Source organism: Lemur catta, chromosome 1 (genome assembly GCF_020740605.2).
Source record: "Lemur catta isolate mLemCat1 chromosome 1, mLemCat1.pri, whole genome shotgun sequence".
Taxonomy (NCBI): domain Eukaryota; kingdom Metazoa; phylum Chordata; class Mammalia; order Primates; family Lemuridae; genus Lemur; species Lemur catta.
Window position 1 is genome coordinate 31502488 of NC_059128.1, and position 24183 is coordinate 31526670.

Below are 24183 nucleotides of genomic sequence, written 5' to 3' on the forward strand. Positions count from 1 at the left end.
TGGTGGAGTGTAATGTTGGGTACCCTGCCCTATTCATCTTTGTAAATAGCAGCATGACATACTTTGTACCCAAGTACATAGTAGTTGCTTAATAAATATTTCTTGAAAGAATATAAAGGATTTTTTGCATACTCTTTCATTTGACCTCTATTAACTAACCTTAACTTATCCAACTATAAATACAAAAGAAAATTTAAAATACAACATTTTATTTTCAACTCTGGAAATACCAAATATCAGTATCAAATATTTTTTTTACTACTTGCCTTTGTTACCATCATTTGGTACCTTGTTTACTAGTAGGCCAATTTTGTAATTTGCTTTACTAACCACACTTTACAGCATATTTAACATCTCCCTGTTACCACCATTTCAAAAGTTCCTGTAAATTTATATTAAAGGAGCCATTGTGGATAGAGTATATGTTATTTGTTGTATTAATATTTTCTACAGTCAGCACATATTTTCCCATTTCTCACTTCCTAACATAAAAAAATTTCCAGGTACTCATCTATAATCTTCTGGTTGCTTACTTTTTTCCTCTGTTCCAAAGAACTGTAGATGTTTGAAATTTGCTTTTATAGCATCTAAAATAAGAATTAATTTTTTCTAGTCACCAAGTATACTTCCGTTAATATTGCTTGCTATTCTCCAGACCAGACAAACTGCAGGTTCTCTTACTTTCTAATCTGTATTTTTACAGTGCTACAGATCACAATGTTATTTTTTCCAAACACTGTGTAAGACATAGAATTACATTATACCATATTTTAAACCTCCTTTATACCATTTAACATTGGTAGGCCATCTTAACTATGCATTTTATCCAAGCAGAACACCATCAGAATGGAACCTCATCTTCCTTTTTTTAATAACAAGGCCAACACAATACATTTTTAAATAATGATCAAGGATTTTTTTATTCATTAAGTTTCAGTATCATTACAGAAAATGTTATAGTACAGAGTTGTTTAACATTATTTTGTCTTTGCTCTTGATTTCCACGTGAATGCTGGTAACACTAATATCTGTACAAGATCAGTCTTTGATTTTATTTTTTGTTCTGTACAATTTTAAATGTATTGGTTAAAAAGGCTGTCAGCACTTAAGGAAGCATTTTTTCTTCAGTTTGTTCAAATAAAAGGTATCCAGTTACTGCCCAAGAGTACTGTGCCGTGAGGCTACTAGGGTAGGAAACCTCCCTGGACGCTCCGCAGGGCATGGTTCTTGAGGCAGGGCAGGGCCTCCACCCTGTTAGTCTTCTTTTGGCACTGTGCACATAAACACGAGATACATGATAAAGAACAAGCAAAAGCTCTCTGTAAAGCGGTTATGAAGCATACTAAGAAGGGAAATCCAAGTGTTGCCTACGCTAGTATAAATAAGCAGACAGCCTTGATTTAAGAGCATAAGTAGTTGTATTTTAAAGATGAGAAAAAACACAAGTTCTGCAGGCACCTACCGCTGTCTACTAAAAGCTATCGCTATCAGACCTAGCATTGAACACACAAAGCAATTTGCAAGAAAGGAAAAATTTGCTTTGATATAATCAGAATAGAGTTGTCTGTTAAGATTTATTTTTAGATTTTTTTTCTTTAAAAGGTATTTAAATTGATTTGAAATATAGTTCAAGGTGTTGACTATACAGATCAACTTTTATCCAAATCAGAAAAACTAGCTGTGCCGTTGCATATTACAGGATACAGTCAATGATATGTGGACATGCATCAAAGCTTTCTCCTTCTGGTGACCATCATAGCCGTCCAATGACCATGACGTCCACCACCTCGCCTTTGTGGAGCTCCACGTACTGCTCTGTCTTTGGAGGTAGCATCAACAATCCATTGGCACTGCGCATGCTCATCAGACGGCTGCTCATCTGATTACCTAGAAAGAAACACTCTCATTACAGCAGCATGAGCATCATGGCATATACATTCAGAGCCCTTGTAGACATTTTCAAAATGAAAACTGACAAAAACACAGGGCTTCAAGAGGAGGAGAGATGATTAGACTTACCAGTACCTTTTCAAGAGGCCACACTACTATATCCTACCACCTTGTCACTAAAACTTTTAAAGTGAACATTAGAAATTCTTGCTTAAAAGAATAAAACCAGGCTTTTATAGAATTGTGTAAAATGCCACAGAATTTTTCAATTCAGGCTTAAATGTTATGTGTGTCTGAAAAAAAAGAGGCTTTAAAACCATTAAAATAATAATGGTAGCAGCTATCATTTCTTTGCTACAGTGCCAGACAAGGTACTAGGCACTTTGCTTAACTATCTTATTTGATTCCCACAAGACTTACGAGTCTTATATAACTTGCCTATGATCTTACTAACTAGGTGGTAGCCAATTTGAATGCAGGTCTCTCTGATAGCAAAGCCCATGTACTTAGTCACATGTTAGCTGATGTTTTCATTTGATAGGATCTTTGTTTAAATGGTAATACAGTTTTTCTGCAGTTGAATCAAAAGTTAGGAAAGATATGACTAGAGAAGTTGGGGATAAAAGTTTAGAATCCAGAGGAGATACCTATAGAACTCTGAATTATCAATATTGATTTATCTGCCCTTAAAGTTTACCAATATCTACAGTATAGTAGAGGGTACAGAGAATCCCATTATAAACTGGGATTTAATTTTACATTACAAGGTGGCATAGCCATAATCCTCTCCTTTTCCTACAACCAGCATTGTGTAGAGAACTTATTCGTTGAACAAACAGATCGAAATCTTCTATAATTCTAGATTTGTATTTTAAATGTTTATCTAGAAAAATGGCTCAATGAAATAATTAAACTTCTGTTAATTTTTTTTTTACTCTTGTCCTGTTATGCTGTACTGTTTAGGTGCAATTTAACTTATGTAATCTTTCAAAAAGAAAAATTTACAATAATTACAAAATTAGTTATAACCAAGGAAGACTATTATATATAAATATGTGTTTGAACAGGATGGGTGCATAGGGATACCTGTAGATGTGAATGACTAACCTGTACTCTGTGCCCAAGGCAGTGGTTCTTGGTGATGCCAAGTTAGTATACACCGATGATATTCTGGCCGAGGATCCAGTTTTACATCACATGATAACTACAGAATAAAGAGAAAAAGAAAACAAATTGGGTCACCTGATCATCTCTCAAAACTACAAGGTGGTGGAGGTTATGTAAGAATACAGTAGACATGAAAAATATCCTTTGTATTCTGCTACTTCCATAATTGCCACCTTATGTTCTTAATACAGGAAGTCTAGGAGTTGGGTTGCTCTGGTGAAAAAAGAAAAGAAGGCTGGGAAGCTGGTGTTCACAGTGGGGAAAAGGAGAGATGAAAAACATAAGGTCTATTTTTGGAGTCTCTTTTTATGGGTTGTGAGAACCTACAGGTCTTTGAATTATGAATTGAGAAATTGAAGCAGGTATCTTAACATTGAAAATAAAGGAGGCAGCCCTAAAGAAACAAATTTAATATCCATTCTTCCAACCTCCCAACCCCCCTCCTTCCATATATCTATACATCTAGTAAATATTTACTGAGAACCTAATATGTGCTAGGCACTATTTAGCTACTCATTCATATACCCATCTTCAACATAAAAGCGATTAAGTACTTTCTTTTTCTATTGCATATGTGTCCCTAGAGTCCTAATACTGATACACAATCTCATTAAGGCAAATAAAAGTAGTCTCTACTAAAAGTTATACCATTTTGGTTTAGTAACATCATGTGCTTTTCCTCTGGAATCCAGAATAAAATTCAATTTTAGTGTTTCTTTCCTTGATTAAATTAAACAGAACTCTTTCATTTGATACTGCTTATATTTATACTCTATAGCTACTGATGGGAGAACTTGCTATTATTCCTAAATACTTTTGTGCTTATCTTTTTCTCTCTTATTAATATAATCTCTGTGTGTGTGTGTGTGTGTGTGTGTTCTTTAGTACTAAACTACCAGAGCTACTCACATGACAGTTTTATTTGTTAATGTTTCAGCAAGGTTTATCCTAGAAATGGTACTGATTGGTTTATGGTAGTACAGTGGAATAAGTGTGAATTTGGGATGGTATCAGACACCTAGGTTATACTCCCAGCTTTACCGCTAACTGGTGTGCTATTAATATATTAGCAAGTTATTTTGCTTTCCCAAACCTGTTTGTTCAGCTACAAAATTGGGTTATGCTACACAAAGGTTAAAGTGTCTTCAAGCTTTATGATCTTAAGATTTTTAAATTGTTATTTTTTCACCAATTTAAAAATGATTATTTGTTTTAAAGGAAGACATTTATATAAATTTAAGAAACAAGAATCAGCTCCTTCAAATTGAAGTGAATAAGATTTTTTTTCTAGTCTCTTTTGCAGTTACAGATGAAACTCACTAGATTTTTTGGGTATTTTACTAAAATGCAGAATGCTGTCTTACCCAATATATTTATTTGTATCAACATTATTACTAGTTTCTGTACATGACTTACATGACTTAGCTTAAGAAAGCACCTGTTTACTATGAGCTTCAATGCTTAAAAGAATGATGCACCTTGTATAAACATAGACATACACATTTTGGTGAATAAAACATTGTAAACGATTGATGTTTCACTTCTGATGATTCCTTTTATTCATTCAAAATTGGGTAGTAGGCTGTGGACTAGGCCTGTTTCCTCTGTTGAATATGTGCCTGGCGCATAGTAGTCACTCAAGAGATAAAATTGTATAATTTGCTATAATAATATATGGTATGGTCTACATGTAAATGTCTAAGGGAGAAGAGAATTAGGTAAAAAAAAAAAAAAAGCAAGAGAATATGAAGATATGCTACAGACTGAGAGAATATTTGCAAAAGATATGTCTGATAAGGGACTTTGTATATCCAAACTATACAACAAATTCTTAAAACTCAATGATAAGAAAATGAACAATCCAATTTAAAAAATGGGCAAAAGATCTGAACAGACATCTCACCAAAGAAGATATACAGATGGAAAATAAGCATATGAAAAGCTGTTCACGGCCAATGGGGTGGCTCATGCCTGTAATCCTAGCACTCTAGGAGGCCAGGAGTTCAAGGCCAGCCTGAGCAAGAGTGACACCCTGTCTCTACAAAAAATAGAAAAATCAGCCGGGTGTGGTAGTGCACGCTCACAGTCCTGGCTACTTGGGAAGCTGAGGCAGGAGAATTGCTTGAGCCTAGGAGTTTGAGGTTGCAGTGAGCTATGATGACGCCACTGCACTCTAGCTGGGGTGACAGAGTGAGACTCTGTCTCGAAAAAAAAAAAAAAAAGAAAAAAAGTTCAACATCATATATCATTAGGGAATTGCAAATTAAAACAACAATGAGATACCACTACACACCTATTAGAATGGCCAAAATCTAAAACACTGACAACACCAAATGCTGACAAGGATGTAGAGCATCAGGAACTCTCATTTATTGCTGGTGGCAGTGCAAAATGGTATTGCCACTGTGGAAGACAGGCAGTTTCATACTCGTACCACACATGATCCAGCATTTACCCAAATGAAGTGAAAGCTTATGTCCACATAAAAACTTGCACATGGATGTTTGGAGCAGCTTTGTTCATAATTGTCAAAACTTGGAAGCAACCAAGATATCCTTTAGTAGATAAATGGATAAATAAGCTGTAGTACATCCAGACAATGAAATATTATTCAGCAGTAAAAACAAATGAGCTATCAAACCATGAAAAGACATAAGACATGGAATGTATATTACTAAGTGGAAAGGCTACATACTGAATGATTCCAACTATTAATATATGACATTCTGAAAAGGCATGGAGACAATAAAATGAGCAGTGGTTGGCAGGAGTTAGGAGAGAAGGAGAGATGAATAGGAGGAGCACAGAAAATTTTTAGGGCAGTGAAACTATTCTGTATGATACTACAGTGGTGGATGGATGTCATTATACATTTGTCCAAATAGGATGTATGCTAGTGAGAGGTGAATCCTAATGTAAAAGATGGACTTTGGGTGACAAGATATGTTAACGTAGGTTCATCATCTGTAACACATGTACTACTCAGTACAGGAAGTTGATAGCGGGGGAGGTTGTGTGTGTGTTGGGGGGCAGGGGCATGGGGAACTCTCTGTTCTTTCTGCTCAATTTTGCTGAGAACCTAAAAGTGCTCTAAATATAAAATGGTCTCTAGAAGGTTTGATGGCAGTGATGAGGAGCTGAATGCTCCAGGGGATTCAGAGGAATAGGTTAGAACTAAGAGTTGCATAACACAGTGAAGAGAGAGTCTGTGAGAAAACAGATGACCAAAGTGGCTTCTATTTTGGGGGGAGGCCCAGGATGACACATTTGAGCCCCTGAGTGGTGCTAGAGGCCTGGCCTCTGCTACAGTCTACTTGAAGCTTCCAAAGAGTGCTCAAAAGAGCTTTTAAATTACACTAACTTTTTTGGTAAGTACTATAAAAGTTATAAGGCACTGTTCTCATTAGTATACCAGAGAAAGCCTTGAGCATATTTACCCTGTTAAATCATCTGTCTAAAACTTATCACATAACTTAAAAATCCTTATACAAGTTGGTATGGGTTGGTTATACCTCCTTGCCATAGGTAGAAGTTCCTCCTGGTTTCCAGCTGATCCTGGTTGGAGGAGGAGATGGTGGAGGCCTGGCATTTCCTTCCATTTCATGTGGCCATCCTGAGTTTGTGCTCACCAGGATTTCTGATACACTTTGCTGCTCTCCCTCAGTTATTTTCTTTAAAATGTAGTTGTTTTTTTGCTGTTCTGGCTTCTTTGTGAGGGAGAGGAGCACTAGGGGCTTCTAGTTTGCCATCTTCTAGAACATGCTTTTCCCTTCTCCTTCTCTTAATCATTGTCTGAGGTGAGTTGTTAACACTAATGGGAGTTACTTCAGGTAGGTTTCCAGAGAAAAGAGTTGAGAACAAGAGCAGTATAGGGTGTTTTGACGGGATATTAAGGAAACACATGAGAGGATGTCCTTATGTGGAAACCCTGGGTCAATAATTCTATTTGATGATTTGCTAGGATTGTATTTCTGATTGTGGACTGAAAATCAAAAATATTTCAACTTCAACCATAAGCAACTAAGGAAATAAGGGACATGTTTATTCTAAACTGATGCTCTTCTGAATGCTTTGATATAAAAGGATGACATTTTCTGTGCTGACCTTTTGATTTAAAATTTTTTTGTGTGTGTTTCCTGGCATATTATAAAGAATATTACAAAGGATACAGATAAAGAAGCCAGGTGTGGGAGAAGGGGAGTGGAGTTTCCATGCTCCCCTGGGTATGCCATGCCCCAGGAACATGTTCAGCTATCTGGAAGCTCTCTGAACCTATTCCTCTTGGGTGTTTATGGATAGCCACTGTTGAAATGTGATTAGCCTTCAGGGTATGGGGCAGGACTCTCATTGGAATGAGTGTCTTATGACCCACAATCAGAAAGGATGGGGAAGATTAGAGTTCTGCCCTGGGGCAGGTGAAGGTATGCTGACCTTTTTAAAATAATGCAGCACTATCCTACCCACAGAATGGTGACATCAGAGTCCAGCAGTGTGATTCACCAAGGTCAGCATTTAACATCTACCCCACGGCCCCAAAGTGGCAAGAATTGGTAAAGACAATGACAGTGGCATCTATTTTGGAGAACAGTAGTAAGCACAGTGTGTAAGCCACATCTTGAGTGGTTAGGAAGTAGAGATAGAGATAAGATTTGTCATGTTTCAAGGGAGTGAATAGGCTTATGCTTCTAAAGTGGCAGTTATGGCAGAGATTTGGGGAGCTAAAAAACGAGATTAAATAGCCACACATACTGATGATTCATACTGGCAGTCCCAGTGATACTGCTGTAGGAGGAAGGCATTTGCCTGATTTTTGGATCAGTTTTCAATATGCAGAACTGACAAGAAATGGACAGAGCATCATGAACAACATATCAACTATCAATTTGATTACAGAGCACCATCTCATCACTGTTGTCAGGATGGATGGCAGTCACAATGTCAGTTTTAAAGAATAGATGGTAGATGTTAAAATGAGAAATAAATGAAAGGATTCATAAGAGCTTTGCAAAGTCAAAAAGAAGCCTTTTTTTGTCGTACAACAATGTGAATTTTTGTTTCTTTAATTTAGCAAATAATGAAAATAATGAGTAAATTCAATATTACTGGTTTGACTATCTAAATCTAAGCTTTATGACTTTGAATTTGTTTAAAAAAATTATTTGTTTATTTATTTTTAAATTTGTTTTTCGAGACAGGGTCTCATTCTGTCACCCAGGCTGGAGCGCAGTGGCTTGATCGTAGCTCACTGCAGCCTTGAAATCCTGGGCACAAGTGATCCCCCTGCCTCAGCCACCCCCTCCCCCACACCCTGAGTAACTAGGACTATAGGAGCGCCTCAACACACCTGGATATTTTTTGAAAAAAATTTTTGTACAGATGGGGTCTTGCTATATTGCTCAGGCTGATCTCAAACTCCTGTCCTCAAGTGATCTTCCCACCTTGGCCTCCCAAAATGCAGGCATAACAGGCATGATCTACCATGCTTGGCTGACTTTGAACTTTTGACTTGATTAGAATACTTTTTGTTCACTGATGGCTTTTTTTTCTTTTTCCATTTAATTTCAATAAGACCACCATTGTGATTATTGAAAAAAATCTAGTTAAATGTTTAATGAAATTTAAAAAGAAAAGGAGATATCTGTATGTACTAGTTCCCAAAGCTGCAGTATTTAGAAAGTCAATGTTAAGAATATCTAAAGCCTAGATTTTCTTAATGTTTTCATCCTATATATTCTCAGAATAATATTTTATTAATATTTTCTCTTCTATGTTTTTTGTTCTTCCTGTCAGCTAATCAAAGCTTCATGTCATATCTGAATTTATTTCTGGACTCTTGAAAAGTAATGGTTTGGTACAGTAGTTTATATTGCCAAGAACATTATTCATTAGTAACACAGAAAATGTATAACATAATTAGTTGAGTAGTAGTAAGTCAAACTGAAGTTAGTGTTGGTGGAGAAAGAAACTCTAATTTCTAATTGACTTTTTTTTTTTTTGAGACAGAGTTTTGCTCTGTTGCCTAGGCTAGAGTGCTGTGGCATAGGCCTAGCTCACAGCAACCTCAAACTCCTGGGCTCAAGTGATCCTCCTGCCTCAGTTTCCAGAGTAGCTGGGACCACAGGCATGTGCTACCATGCATGGCTAATTTTTTCTCTTTTTAGTAGAGATAGAGTCTTGCTCTTGCTCGGGCTGGTCTTGAACTCCTGAGCTCAAGCAATCTTCCCACCTCGGCCTCCCAGAGTGCTACGATTACAGGTGTGAGCCATGGTGCCTGGCTCCCCTCCCGCCCCCGATTTTTTTGTTTTGAGATAGGGTCTTGCTCTGTTGCCAAGGCCAGAGAGCAGTGGTGTCATAGCTCACAGCAACCTCAAACTCCTGGGCTCAAGCAATCCTCTTACCTCAGCCTCCTAAGTAGCTGGGACTATATAGGTGCTTGCCACCACTCATGGCTAAATTTTCTATTTTTGTTTGTAGAGATGAGGACTTGCTATGTTGCCCAAGTTGGTCTTGAACTCCTGGCTTCAAGTGATCCTCCGGCCTCAGCCTCCCCAAGTAGTGGGATTACAGGCTTCAGCCACTGCACCTGGCCTCCAAGTGATGTTTAATGAAGTATAATTTCTCAGCCTTAATAATCCTTTTCCACACAGTATGGTTACCCTTTACTCCAGAATCACCAGGGTCTCTTTCTAGTCCTTTGATTATCTTTTGCTAAATTTTTTTTTTTTTTTTGAGACAGAGTCTCACTGTGTTGCCGGGGCTAGAGTGAGTGCTGTGGCGTCAGCCTAGCTCACAGCAACCTCAAACTCCTGGGCTTAAGCGATCCTACTGCCTCAGCCTCCCAAGTAGCTGGGACTACAGGCACGTGCCACCATGCCCGGCTAATCTTTTCTATATATATTTTTAGTTGTCCAGATAATTTCTTTCTATTTTTTTAGTAGAGACGGGGTCTCGCTCTTGCTCAGGCTGGTCTTGAACTCCTGACCTTGAGTGATCCACCCGCCTCGGCCTCCCAGAGTGCTAGGATTACAGGCGTGAGCCACCGCGCCCGGCCCTTTTGCTAAATTGTTTAAAATTTGTCAGTGGGGTCACAGAAAAAGTGAACAGGTTAATTGCTGTCTTCCATGAGTTTGCACTGTGAAAAGAGAATTCTTGTCCCTTGTTCCATATAGGCTAGTGTTAGGGTGGTGCTAGCTTCATTCTATTGACTGTTTTGTACTTAAGTATCCATTCAAATTTTTACCTTGCTCTCTGGACTCCTATGTGGACTTCTACCTGGAGAAAATGATTCACTTAGAAGTTACACAGGAGGTGAATAAAGGGGACCCTTTCTCCACCATTTCTAACACAAAGGGGAGAATATAAACACATTTTCCATCAAAACTAATATAAAATTCTAGATGTTTGTTTTGGACAGTTAGAAAATCATATCCTTAATTGTTATCAGGTTTTAATTCTGGTTTCTGGTCATTAGAAAACATTACCCTGGCTTTGATGATGGTTGGTCGAGGATCCAAGATGCCCTGCATCTTTCTCAGTGCAGGCACAACAAAGAGATTGCAGGTGACCACAGCTGACACAGGATTCCCTGAAAGTCAACCAAGCAGTTATTTATTGTACACCACATAAAAATTTGCCAAACAATCACATCTGTCTATATCTTCAGGTATCACGGAGCATGATGAAAGTGACCAACCACTCGTCTTCCTCTTCCGAATCACCTTGAATCCAACAGGATGCCCGAATAGAGGGACAGTCACCCAAATGCCACAGAGGGTATAAACATTCGGGTCTTCCAGTAAAACAGAGACTTCTCATGCCCAGAAGCTGCTTAACACCATTTGTTTCTGCTTTCTTGAGAGCCATGCATTGGAAGCCATTACTAATCTTGATAAGTTTTTAAGCAGTTTAGAAGTTTTATATATCTATTAATACTTGCTATTTTTTTAGTATTTAAAAATTACTATAGTAATACAAGCTTTATACCAAAAAATTAGAAAATACAGATAAGCATAAAGAAATCTATCCATAATCTTCTCTACCCAGGTATTTCTTTAAAATTAAAAAAAATAAAACCAAATGATTTAAGATGTGGCTTAAGGACTTGAAGATGAATACTGTTATGGACTGAATTGTGTCCCCCTTCCCTTGCCCCATTCAGCTGGTAAAGCCCTAACCCCTATGTGACTGAATTGGAGATAGGGCTTTTAAGGAGGTAATTAAGGTAAATGAGGTCATAATGGTGGGGCCCTAATCCAATAGGACTGGTGCCCCTATAAAAGAGCAAGAGACACCAGGAGTGTGTGCACGTGGAGGAGAGACCATGTGAAGACACAGTGAAAAGATAGTTGTATGCAAGTCACGAAGAAAGGCCTCATCAGAAAACAACTGTGCTGGCACCTTGATTTTGGACTTCCAGCCTCCAGAAAGTCTCAATGTCTGCTATTTAAGCCACCCAGTCTGTGGTACTCTGTTTATGGCAGCCTGAGCAGACTAACACAAATACCAGATTCTTTTAAAGTTATAAAAAGAACTTGAAGAATTCAACTATACCTGTCCAAGAAGAAATCTAGGTATGTTACATGCTTCAAAGAGAGAAAGGGTTGGCTGTGAAAAACAGACTTGTTTTTTTGTTGGGCATTATTAAACCAACCAAGCTGTGTGACCTTAGTAACCCTTTTTGAGTCTAACTTTACTCATCCACAAAATGAAAGATTTAGACTACGTGATTCTCAAGATCCCTTCTGGTTTTAAAATTTTAAAAACCAGAAGGGATCTTGGTTGTATACAAATTCACAGTTGTATGTGAGTATGTATGGATATAATGGGGGTGGGAAATGGCTTTTAGCCTTTTGGGTTCACTTGGCATGGCTAAGTGCTGCTTACTGCATCATCAAAGTAAAAGGCAACAGTCAGTGTAGCCTATTAGCTAAAACCATACCTTCAATTCTCTTCACCCATAAAAGTTGTTAAGAACAAAAATTTCTTTTTTGAGACAGAGGCTCACTCTGTCACCTGGGCTAGAGTGCCGTGGTGTCATCATAGCTCGCTGCAGCCTCAAACTGGGCTCAAGCAATCCTCCTTCCTTAGCCTCCCAAGAAGCTGGGACTACAAGCATGCACCACCATGCCCAGCTATTTTTTTTTCTATTTTTAGTTGCTTGGTTAATTTCTTTCTATTTTTAGTAGAGACGGGGTCTTGCTCTTGCTCAGGCTGGTCTCGAACTCCTGAGCTCAAGCCATCCTCCTGCTTTGGCCTCCCAGAGTGCTAGGATTACAGCTGTGAGCCACCATGACCAGCCAAGAATGAATTTTTTTTTTTAAGTTGCAAAAAGAGATGAGTGATACAAATAATTTCATTGGAAAATAAGTTATCCAACAGAACAACAAAGTAATAAGCATCATTACTTTCCTTTGCCCCCTAGCCTGAAAATACAAGCAGATAGAAATTTTTCTGGAAAAGCAAAAACCAAAGAAATCCACTCATTTTTCTTTGATAAACTTCCTATAATATCACTGTTCTATGAAATTACTGTATTAAAAGTGAGTTACTTTATGTAAGAAAAAAGAATGGAAGGATTGATATCAAAAAGTTGTAAATAGTGGTTATTTCTGGATGGCTGGGGGATTATGTATAATTTTTTTTTCTTTTTTTTATATACAGAGTCTTGCTTTTTTGCCTGGGCTAGAGTATAGTGGCATGATCATAGCCCACTGCAATCTCAAACTCCTGGGCTGAAGCAATCCTCCTGGCTTGGCCTCCCCAGTACCTAGGACTACAGGTATGTACTAGGACACCTGGCTACTTTTTAAATATTTTGTAGAGACGGTGTCTCACTATGTTGCCCAGGCTGGCCATGAACTCCTGGCCTCAAGCAATCCTCCTGCCTCAGACTCCCAAAGTGCTAGGATTATAGGTGTGAGCCACTATGCCTGGCTGATAACATTTTAAAATCTTTTATCTGTATTTTCTAATGTTTTTTATAGCAAATGTGTCACTATAATAATTTTTAAAAGTTAAAAAAGTTGAAAGTAAGTAGATACAACTTTGAAACTGATTTAAAATTTGTTAAGATTCGTGATGGCTTTAAACGCATGACTCTCAGGAAAGCAGAAATATACTTTTGAAATTGAAAACCCCTTGGTTCTACAATCTGAACATGTGAGTTGTTGCTGCCCTCTCTTGGTTCATTCAGGCTGAGCAGAGAAAGTTTCAAATTAGAGTAGCAATTTGAAAATAAGTTTTAATTTTGTAACTTCTGTGGCAGATCAACAACCCTTCATTAGTGAAATCTGCTCCCACAATTACATTCTTTGTTATAGTATCACTGATGATCTGTGGGTTAAGTCATATCTTCTGTAGACAAAATAAAGAGGCTCTTTTAGGCAAAATGAAGCTAGGAAGTGGAGCACATTTGTTTACATACTGGTTTTCAGAGTATCCAAGGAAATATTAAAGGCCCTAAGGAGTTTCATGCTATAGATACATTTTGAGGACTATTTTACTAACGTTTCCTCTCTTAAAATTTCCCACATTATAGAAATCTAATCTCTTTTATGCATAGAGATAAGAGCTTAAAATGTTTTAATTTAAAATTTTTATTCCTGTTTCTCTTTCTTTATATTTACATTTTGACATTTACTTAATATAAAAAGCAAATAAATATCCCAAAGCCATGAGATGTGTGAATTTACAGGAATAAGTAGGTTATTTTCTTAAGGAATCTATGCCAAAAAATAGAGAATTGGACAGAATTATCAGAGGATAATTTTAAAAGTTAAAAAAAGTAGATACTCAAAACTTCTAAACTGGTTTAAAATTTATCAAGATTCATAATGACTTTAAATACATGACCCTAAATTAATAAAAAACTACATTTGAAAATCCTTGAAACTGAACCATGTTGCTTTTTCTATAATCTGAGAATGTGAGTTTCTGTTCACATAGGAGCAAGAGAGGAGTGGTGGTGTAGACTGATGGTAGGTGGGATTCCGCTGAGAAGCACCAGTACCAGCAGCCCCTGCTCTCCTTTTCCTCCTCCACCAACCCCAGCCCAAATGTGGCAAGGACCAGAGGCAGCTTTGTATTTTTTCACCTAGCATATGCATGAGTGACTCAAGGCCCATTCGCCCCTTGAGCACAATACTTCTAGTTGTGAGGGGTGTTTACACTGCTAACTTTGACCAATTTCCTATAAGGAAAAGGCAGGAGTCCCGGAAAGATCTAGTGACAGCTAAGATTTGATTATCATTTTAGAGTTTGAAATGTGCTTTGAAATATACTAATTTGACTTTTGCACCAATCCTATGATGTAGTTATTAGTCCCATTTTATAGTTGAGGAAACAGTCTCAGTAAAGCTGAGTTAAGCCTAGGTCTTACAGATTCCAAATTAAGTGATGTGATAGAAGATGAATCATGTGAGAAGTCTAAAAAAATTTTGGTGATTTTTCTAGAAAAGAAACAACAATTATTCTTACCTGGTAGTGCAAAGATTATTTTTCTTACACCATCAATATCCAAAGTTGCAAATGTTGTTGGCAGACTAGAGGAAAAAAAGGGGTTACTTGTCAGTGATTGCTAAGTAACATGATGAGTAATTAAATATTTCAGCTTTCTTTTTTTGTGGCTATGCATACAGATCACTTATCATATAAAAAACACTTTTCTGTTAACTTGCCTTTAATACTCTGAAGTATTTTAGGAGCATTTAAGTAAATTTGTTGCTAGAACCTTCTTCTTAATTTTCTTTCTTTCTTTATTTTTGTTTCTTGCCAGTGCCATAGAAGCAGACTCCAAATCCTGGAGGTTCTGAGTTTTCTCATCTCTCTAGTTAATAATGTATACTAGTTTGGCTGGAGATTTATATTAATAACAATCATTCTTAAAAATCAGAAGACTACCTGATAATATATGTCTATCAGATAATTGCCTCTTATTGAAGATGAGTATTTCTTAACCTTTTAAAACTATCCTTAGCAATATACAAAAAACCTCCCTCCTATCAAGAGATATTTTTGAAATATACAAATAAATATCATTGACTAGAACAAAATTAAAACAATAGTACTTGAAAAACATTCTCAAATTATACTTCCTCAAGATTCTGACATGAACTCTTATCATGGGGGTATAGAAGGGGTTAGTGACGTCGAGGAAGTGGGCAGTTGAGAATAGTAACTTTTTCCTATTAATTAGCCCTTATATAGAATTTTACCTAAAAAAATCTCATTATATTAATGAAACTTAAGTGATGCAGAATCCTTAGTGAATGCTGAAATTTCCATATAGATGGACATCCTTTTAAGCACCCAAATTATTTTTATTTTTACTATTTTTACCATTTCTTTCAGAAATGGATCACTTATTACTTTTTATAATAATATGGTGACACTGAAATTTTTTGATGATTTGTAGTCATCAGTATTAATGTATTCTACTGTGGTATAATACAGTGATGTTAGGTCACAAAAAAGTACTAGAGGTTGTTTTCACTTATAAACCATAACCCAACATTGCTGTGTTCCTATAGTTCTTGTTTCTGTTTTTTTTTTCCTTAGTTTTTTTTTTCCTGTGGTTCCCTGTGATGCTAGACTTCCATCATCTCAACTCTTAAAGCTGGCTTTACGTTTGGGAACCACAGAGTGGTTAGTAGTAGTTATTTTGTTAAAATGAAAATAATAATTATGATAATAAAATTCACTATTTTTAAAGTAACATCTCTGCATCATATACATTATTTCATTTAAATCTCACAGCAAGCTTACAAGGTAATAATTATTATCCTATTTTATAGATGAGGAAACTGAAACTCAGGTTAAGCAATTTGGCCAAAATCACTCAGCTACTAAATGGGGGAACAAAGATTTGAATCAAGGTTGTTCTAACTTTATGGCTCATATTTGGATAAAGATCTCACAGGATGTGCTGTGAAGTGTTAGTATATGGACTTTGTGACATCTATTTTGACTACTTGCGGCTTTTTTTTGGCTTACTTCCAGATTCTTTGCTGTATTTTAGAAAAATGCGATTAGATTGTTGTATTGATCTATGGATAGGTTATTTGGCAATGATTATTACTGTGTGATGAAAATAATGTCCAAGATACATTCTGGGTAACAGCTATGTTCACTGTAGATGACCCATAAAAATAGTGATTGGTAGATATGGTTGTTAATACTCCAAATGCTTTTCTGAGGATCTTTTTCTCTAAAATGAAAGAGCTTAATTAAATTCTGAATGCATTCTATGTGGAAAGAACAAAGCTAAATTGTATTTGAGCATTACATATATTATTTGTTCTACTATTAAGTAGCAATTACCATTAAGTTCTTCTTACTTTCGATAAGTATAAAATTCTGGTCAATTAAAGGAAGCACACTTAAACTTCTAAACTACATTATTACAGCAAACTAACACAGACAATAAGAGTGAGGAGGGAATGCATAATACCTTCCTCCTTCTGTTGTATTTAAAGTCGATTTCTCTAAAGGTACTTGGTTAAAAAAGATTCCATTACAACAAAATATTTTATTATGCATTGCTATTGTGAGTGTCCTATTGCTAGATCCTGAAGTTTTTGTTTAAGTTTGGGAAAGCTGTTTGTTTGGAACTCAACACGTATTGTTTAGTTTTCCTCTGGAGATCAGAATGTAACAGCATTTATAGGGTGAGGTCAGAGAGTGATAGGACTTCAAGGAAGGAGATTAAACATTAGGAACAGATGAACTCCTAAAGTTGAAGCAAGTGGTGAACAATAGATAAAAAAGAAGACTACAAAAATTATCATCATAGGTGCTGAGAGTATTTTAAATAATAGATATTACACAAATAATCCTCCCCTAGAGGTGAAGGCAAGTAATATTAGCTTTCTTCCCTCCACTTTTTTTTTTTTTGAGACAGAGTCTCGCTGTGTTGCTGGGGCTAGAGTGAGTGCCATGGCGTCAGCCTAGCTCACAGCAACCTCAAACTCCTGGGCTTAAGCGATCCTCCTGCCTCAGCCTCCCGAGTAGCTGGGACTACAGGCATGCGCCACCATGCCCGGCTAATTTTTTCTCTATATATTTTTAGTTGGCCAGATAATTTCTTTCTATTTTTAGTAGAGATGGGATCTTGCTCTTGCTCAGGCTGGTCTTGAACTCCTGACCTCGAGCGATCCACCTGCCTCGGCCTCCCAGAATGCTAGGATTACAGGCGTGAGCCACCGTGCCCGGCCTTCCCTCCACTTTTGAATTAAACAATCAATTCAATTTTTGAAGTTAGTAAGCAGTACATTCATATGCTTTTGGGATGTCTTCTGTATTGTAGCCAAATTAGTGTACTAACCATGGGGATGGGAAAAAAAACCCTATATACTCATGGCATAATATTTGCTTAAGACAAAATATTATTCGTAATAAGAATGATCCAAATTTAACAGTTTCAATAACAAAAGGGCCTTGTCAGCAGCAGCCATATCAGGGCACGCTCAACAGGCAACTATAGAAATATTAATATAATGCCAAGAATTCTAAATTTTCTCAAATTATAAAGAAAGCTTTAGGGATAATCTTAACTCTATACTAGAAATGGCCAAATTGTGGAGGTAAAGCTTGCTCTCTGTCCCAGAACTTATACGAGGTACCCTACCCAATAAATCAGGGATATCAGGGAGACTGGCTTGACACTTAAAAGGTTTCTGGAATTTGTTGATGCTCCCCATAGCTCACCTATATCAACTGGGAAGCCCCTACTCCATTCTCTTAGGGTTTGTATGAGCATCCATCAGAGTACAATCTGAACTAAAGCATCATGATTGTTGTCCCTGACAGCATGGAGGTGTGCTGGAACATTCACCCACACAGTGAGGTCTTTGAACAGGGAATTAAAGGTTCTAAGTTCATAGAGTAGCAGAGGTCCGAGCAGGCAGGCTGTTGCTTAAAGACATGGCCACACATCACCAACACCAACATTTGGCATTCTTTGAGGATTTACAACTGATTTCCAAGCCTCTATTAGCCCTTCCTTAGGACTGATTAGTTTTCAGGAGATAGGCAAAATCTTGGCATGTGGTTATTTTTCTTTCCTCCTGGGAGACAGTAAGAAGCAGTGTGAAACCTCACCTACGAAGTACTCTTGCAAAGGAAAAAAAATGAATCTGAATCTAATTAAGGGTTTAGATCTAACACTTTCAATCTACAGAATATGCCGGAGATAGAGGAACACAGCTCAAGGTAGCAATCAGCCAAATCCATTCAAGACAAGTAATCTAGTTTCTTTAACAAGTCAATGGCATAACAAAAAAAAAAAAAAGGGAGTGGGGAGAAAATGTTCTCATGTAATAGAGACTTAACAACCAAATACAATGAGTGGACCTTATTTGAATTCTGATTCAAACAAGACAATTATCAAAAGGCATTCTTTTTTCTTGACATTTGGGAGAAATTTGACTATGATCAGATATTAAAGCATTATTATTTATTTTGTTAGATGAATAACACCACTGTGATTATGTAAGAGAATGTTGTTATTATTATTGTTTGAGATAGATACCAAAATGACATGATGTCTAGACTTTGCTTTAAAACAATACAGCCCTCCCTCTTTCCAAAAAAGCACAGTGTGGGGGGGAGAGTGCGGGGGGGCCGGGGATGGATTGATAAAACAATTATAGAAAAATGTTGATAGTTACTGAAGCTGGGTAATGGGTACACGATGGGGGGGGTTAGTTCATTGTATTCCCTGCTTTTGTGCATATTGGCGAATTTTCATACTAAACTGTTTAAAAAAAGAGAAGGAAGTAGTTTGGGGAGAAAGAGAAAAAGAAAAAGAGAAAAAGAACTAGACTTTAAACAGGAAAAAAAGTTTGGAAAGTTGCTTTGTTTATGCCAAACTCATTGATCCATAAGGAAGATGAATTTCTATTTCAAATAGGAGCTGCACTTGTGCAAAGGATTCTAATACTATAATATTTCTTTTATAGAATAGATAATCCATAAATAGAAAATGTAAAAAGAAGACACTTAAAAGTTTGTTAGTTAAAGCAAGCCAAACCAACCCCATATATGAGATAACAAGATTATTTTCATACCCTGGTTTCATAAAAACCCTGCCAAAATGGATCTGAGCATGAAGATCAATGTCCAGCACCTGCTTGAGATAGTCCTGCAAACATTAAAAATAATCACTTTATTTTCAAACATTTTAATATCAGACTTTCAACATTTTAAATAAAAATTAAATGAATTTATAAGAATGAAAAGAAACATTTTTCTTATTTTAGTGAAGTTGATTTGCTTAACATAAATTTCCTTCATTCCTCATTCATTCATTTATTCATTCAATAAATATTTCCTAAGCATCTGGTATATGATGATGAGAACCAATCTAGGTGCAAGGGGATTTAGCCTTGAGCAAAAAACACAATGTCCCTGGCCATCATAGAAATTCTAGTAAGAGAAGGTAGATAATAAACAAAACAACTACATTAATGTATAATATCATTACTTGATGAGTTATTGTCTCTCTTTTAAGACAGAATTTTATGTCTCAGAAAGGATATTAATAAATATGTCTTAAGAAGTTGTGTCTGATCAGAGAACCCATAAGTATTCTGCTTAATGGACTCAAAGCAACATACATTCCTTGAAGAGAGACTTGGACATTTGCCCACAGATTATTTAGATTTACTAAATCTAAATAAGTCAACTAAAATGAAAAATAGGGAGAGAACTCTAAAACAGAGAGTCAAGGGAGTTTAATTGTTACAACTTTATATTTTGCTAACAAAAACACAACCAAACTTTGGCTATGACCAATGCATAGTGACCTAAAAAAAACCTGATCTTTGGAAATGAAATATAACACTGCCCTGCAGTTGGTTCTGAAGATATAAAGAAAAAAAATTTCAGTCCTTAAAATTTCTCTTAAGTAATACAACCTCTAGATCTATTACTACATATCTTGTTCACTAAACTAAGAGTAAACCTGCCTAAATTTTAAATATTTCACAAGCTGTGATACACTTTATTTTTAAAATGTGTTTCCTTCCATCTCCACAGGCTCTGCCAACATCGTCTCACCCGGATTACTGAAATAGATTTCATTGCCAGTAGTTCCACCCTCCTCCAACTCATTTCTCCCATAGTAGTAAGAGTTTGAGAAATCTGATCAAGTCACTCTATAAAACTTCATTAAAAAGTCGTCTCATCTTTTAAATATCATATCTAAGATTCCTATATTTTCTAGCATCCTTTTACCAATCATTGCTCTCATCCATCAACCAACCCTTTTCCCATGCAGCCACATTACTCTTTCTTGATCTCTCTGTCCACATTCTAGCAAGACTATATTGTTTTTAGTTTCTTAAGCTGTCTTGTCCTCAGTCTTTGCAAATGTTCTTTATTCTGCCTTGAATACTCACTTTTTCTACACTCCTCTCCACCTCACCCTTATCTCAGTCTCAGTCATCTTCTTAGCTTCCTCTGAATTCCCAAGACTGGATGACAGACTGATTTTTAATAATTTTATTTTTATTTTGAAGCTATATTATTAGATGTAATAAATTTAGAATTGTTATATATCCTGATGAATTGACCCATTTAAAATGATAAAATGTTCCTCCTAATATCTGATAATCCTTTTAACCTTAATTTTTTCTGATATCAATATAGCTGGGTTTTGTTACAACTTTTTTCTAATCTTTTACTTTTAATATTCTTTGTCCTTATATTTAAGGTGCATCTCTTATAAGCAGCATATGATTGGCTGTTTTTTTTTTTTTTTTTTTTTTTGACAGAGTCTTGCTCTGTTGTCTGGGCTAGAGTGCCGTGGCATCAGCCTAGCTCACAGCAACCTCAAACTCCTGGGCTCAAGCAATCCTCCTGTCTCAGCCTCCCAAGTAGCTGGGACTATAGGCATGTGCCACCATGCCCGGCTAATTTTTTTCTATATATATTTTTAGCTGTCCAAATCATTTCTTTCTATTTTTTTAGTAGAGACGGGGGTCTCGCTCTTGCTCAGGCTGGTCTCGAACTCCTGACCTCGAGTGATCCTCCTGCTTTGGCCTCCCAGAGTGCTAGGATTACAGGCATGAGCCACCGCGCCCGGCCATGATTGGCTGTTTTTAAAAATAAATCCAGTATGACAATGTTTAATTGGAGGATTCAGTCTATTTACATTTAGTATGATTACTGCTATATTTGGGCTATTTGTTCTGTATTTGTCACTTCTGTTTGTGTTTCTTTTTTTCTTCTATATGCCGTCTTTAGGAGTCATCAAATATTTTTTATTTAATTTTCTTTCCCTTCTATTAGCTTGTTAGTTACACATTCTTATTATATATTATTATTTATATGGTTATTTTAGAGATTACAGTATGCATCCTTATCTTATTACAATCTATCATAATTTGGTATTTTTATCACTTCCCAGATAATCCAAGGACTTTAAAATATGTTAACTCAGTTTATTCCTCTATACTTTTTATGCAATTGTGTGATACATATTTTACATACATTTTAAGTATAAATGTATGTGCATGTATATATATGTTTATATTTTAACTATTATATATATTTTCCACATATGCTACATAGACAATATATACTATATTTATATATTAATATATAGTATTTATATATACTTTAAATTTCATAAGATATTATTTTATACAATCAACACTCATTTATATTAACTGACATATTAACACTTTCTTTGCTTTTTAATCCTTTCTACAATTCCATGCTTTCATAATCTTGCCTGAAAAACTCCCTTTAGGGTAGGTTTGCACACTTTTTGTTTGGCTGAAAATGTCTTTATTTCACCTTTATTTCTGAAGGAAATTTTTGATGGATATACAGTTCCATATTGGTACTAATTTTTCTCTGCACTTTACAAATGCCAGTCCATTGTTTCTGGGTTTCCATCATTTCCATTTGAATCATTTCTGTTAGTTTTATTGTTGGTCCTTTCAGGGTAATGTGTCCTTCTGTTAATGTTTTCTTTTTGTCCTTGGTTTTCAGTAATTTTGCTGATTAACTAGGTGTGGTTTCTTTACATTCATCTTGCTTGAGATTAGTCGAACTCTTTGTTTTGGAAAACTCTCTGCGAATATCTTAAATGTTGCTTCTGCTCACTCTCTCCCTCTCCTTCTTTTTTTTTTTTTTTTTTTTTTTTTTTTGAGACAGAGTCTCACTCTGTTGCCCAGGCTAGAGTGCTGTGGTGTCAGCCTAGCTCACAGCAACCTCGAACACCTGGGCTCAAGCGATCCTCCTGCCTCAGCCTCCCAAGTAGCTGGGACTACAGGCATGCGCCACCATGCCTGGCTAATTTTTTCTATATATATTTTTAGTTGTCCATATAATTTCTTTCTATTTTTAGTAGAGAAGGGGTCTTGCTCTTGCTCAGGCTGGTCTTGAACCCCTGAACTCAAAGGACCCACCTGTCGCGGCCTCCTAGAGTGCTAGGATTACAGATGTGAGCCACCGCGCCTGGCCTCCCTCTCCTTCTTAAATTTCAATTATATGTATGTTAGACCTTTCACAATATCCCATATGTCTTTTATTCTCTTTTCCATATTTTCTATCCTTTTTCTAAAATTTTTGTTTGATTTTTATGAATAGATTCCAGTTTTCTAGTGAAATTTGCCACTTTGTCATTCCTTCTTCTTAAACATATAACAGCAATTTAAAGTCCATGTGAGACAATATAGATATCAGGATTGTTTTGGGGTCTCCCTTTCAATTTTTTCTTCTTTTAATTTTTAGTCATTTTATTCTATCTCTGGCATATTTGTTAATTTTAAAATTGAAGCCCAAACATTGCTTGTGAAAAAACTGAAGAAGCTCTGGATGATGATATATTCCTCCAGAAAGAATTTAATTTCTTCTGGCAGTTAGTTAAGGTAAACTCAGATTATCTTGACCTAATGAGGGATTGAGATAATTTGATGCTGGATTCCAGTCCCTGTGAAGGCTGGTGTATTTCCAGTTTGTATTTATTCCTAGAGCACACCCTTTCAGAGGTTTTACCTGAAAGCCTGAGATATTTGCCAGGGTTCTTTGTCCATGGCAGGCCCTGACCTCCTAAGACTGATGGAAATTCTGCTTATTTTATTAACTTCTTAGCTACTCTTTTTAATCCTTGGCTTCTTAGCCTATTGTACCATTTACACCTTTCCTCCTCCCTCATTCCTGGCTTAGAAATTAGTAACTGCTTTGAGGGAAAATATGGTAAAGAATTCCAGTTTTACTTCTCTGTGGCTTACTTTCCTCTAGGTATCTTGAGTTTTGGCTGTCTTGGTTGTTCTCTTCAGACACCTGCTTTTTCTTTTCTTTAAAAAATTGTATATAGCACTCTGGGAGGCCGAGGCGGGTGGATTGTTTGAGCTCAGGAGTTCGAGACCAGCCTGAGCAAGAGCAAGACCCTGTCTCTACTAAAAATAGAAAAGATATTATACGGACAGCTAAAAATATATATAGAAAAATTAGCCGGGCATGGTGGCGCATGCCTGTAGTCCCAGCTACTCGGGAGGCTGAGGCAGGAAGATTGCTTGAGCCCAGGAGTTTGAGGTTGCTGTGAGCTAGACTGACACCATGGCACTCTAGCCCAGGCAACAGAGTGAGACTCTGTCTCAAAAAAAAAAAATTTGTATATAGTTTTTATAGATGTTCCCAGTGGGAGGATTGGTCCAAATATGCTATTCCATCATAGTAGAAGCAGAAATCTCCACACTTTTCTTATGTGCTCTTATAGCACTATGGCCTTTTGACATCATGCACTTAGGTTATACTGCAATTGCCTGATAACTGATGTGTATCCCTTATTGGACTATAAAGTTTGTGACAACAGGAACTCTGTCTTTAGAAAAAAAAAATATATAAAATTAATCCCTAGTGAATAGCACATGTCTTTCACACATTCACATTCATCTGTCAGTTCAACAAACATTTGTGAGTGCCTATTATGTATCAGGAATTCCATATGTGCTAGGGATTTAATGGTAAACAAGAAAGAAATAGTCCCTGAAACAAAGATATACTGTTAAGTTTTATTGGGGGGCAAAGGAAACAACCAAAAATAAGTAAACCAACAAATAAAATAAATACAGTTTGTGGTACATGCCATGAAGGAAATAAGCAGGTGCTGGGATA

At 36.4% G+C, this 24183-nt stretch overlaps 1 protein-coding gene across 3 annotated transcripts in view; it reads right to left on the bottom strand.

Moving 5' to 3' along the window:
• Window positions 1-893: 893 nt before the first annotated feature.
• GPHN (gephyrin) overlaps window positions 894-24183 on the bottom strand; it is a 535238-nt gene continuing 511948 nt past the window's right edge. For all 3 annotated transcript variants that reach the window (XM_045565470.1, XM_045565461.1, XM_045565478.1), the window contains 5 exons: window positions 19122-19195; window positions 14533-14597; window positions 10539-10642; window positions 2998-3094; window positions 894-1887 (listed from right to left, as the gene is read on the bottom strand). In XM_045565470.1, coding sequence (XP_045421426.1) covers window positions 1754-1887; window positions 2998-3094; window positions 10539-10642; window positions 14533-14597; window positions 19122-19195 — 474 coding nt within the window. In that variant the 3' untranslated portion in view covers window positions 894-1753. The remainder of the gene's footprint in view (window positions 1888-2997; window positions 3095-10538; window positions 10643-14532; window positions 14598-19121; window positions 19196-24183) is intronic.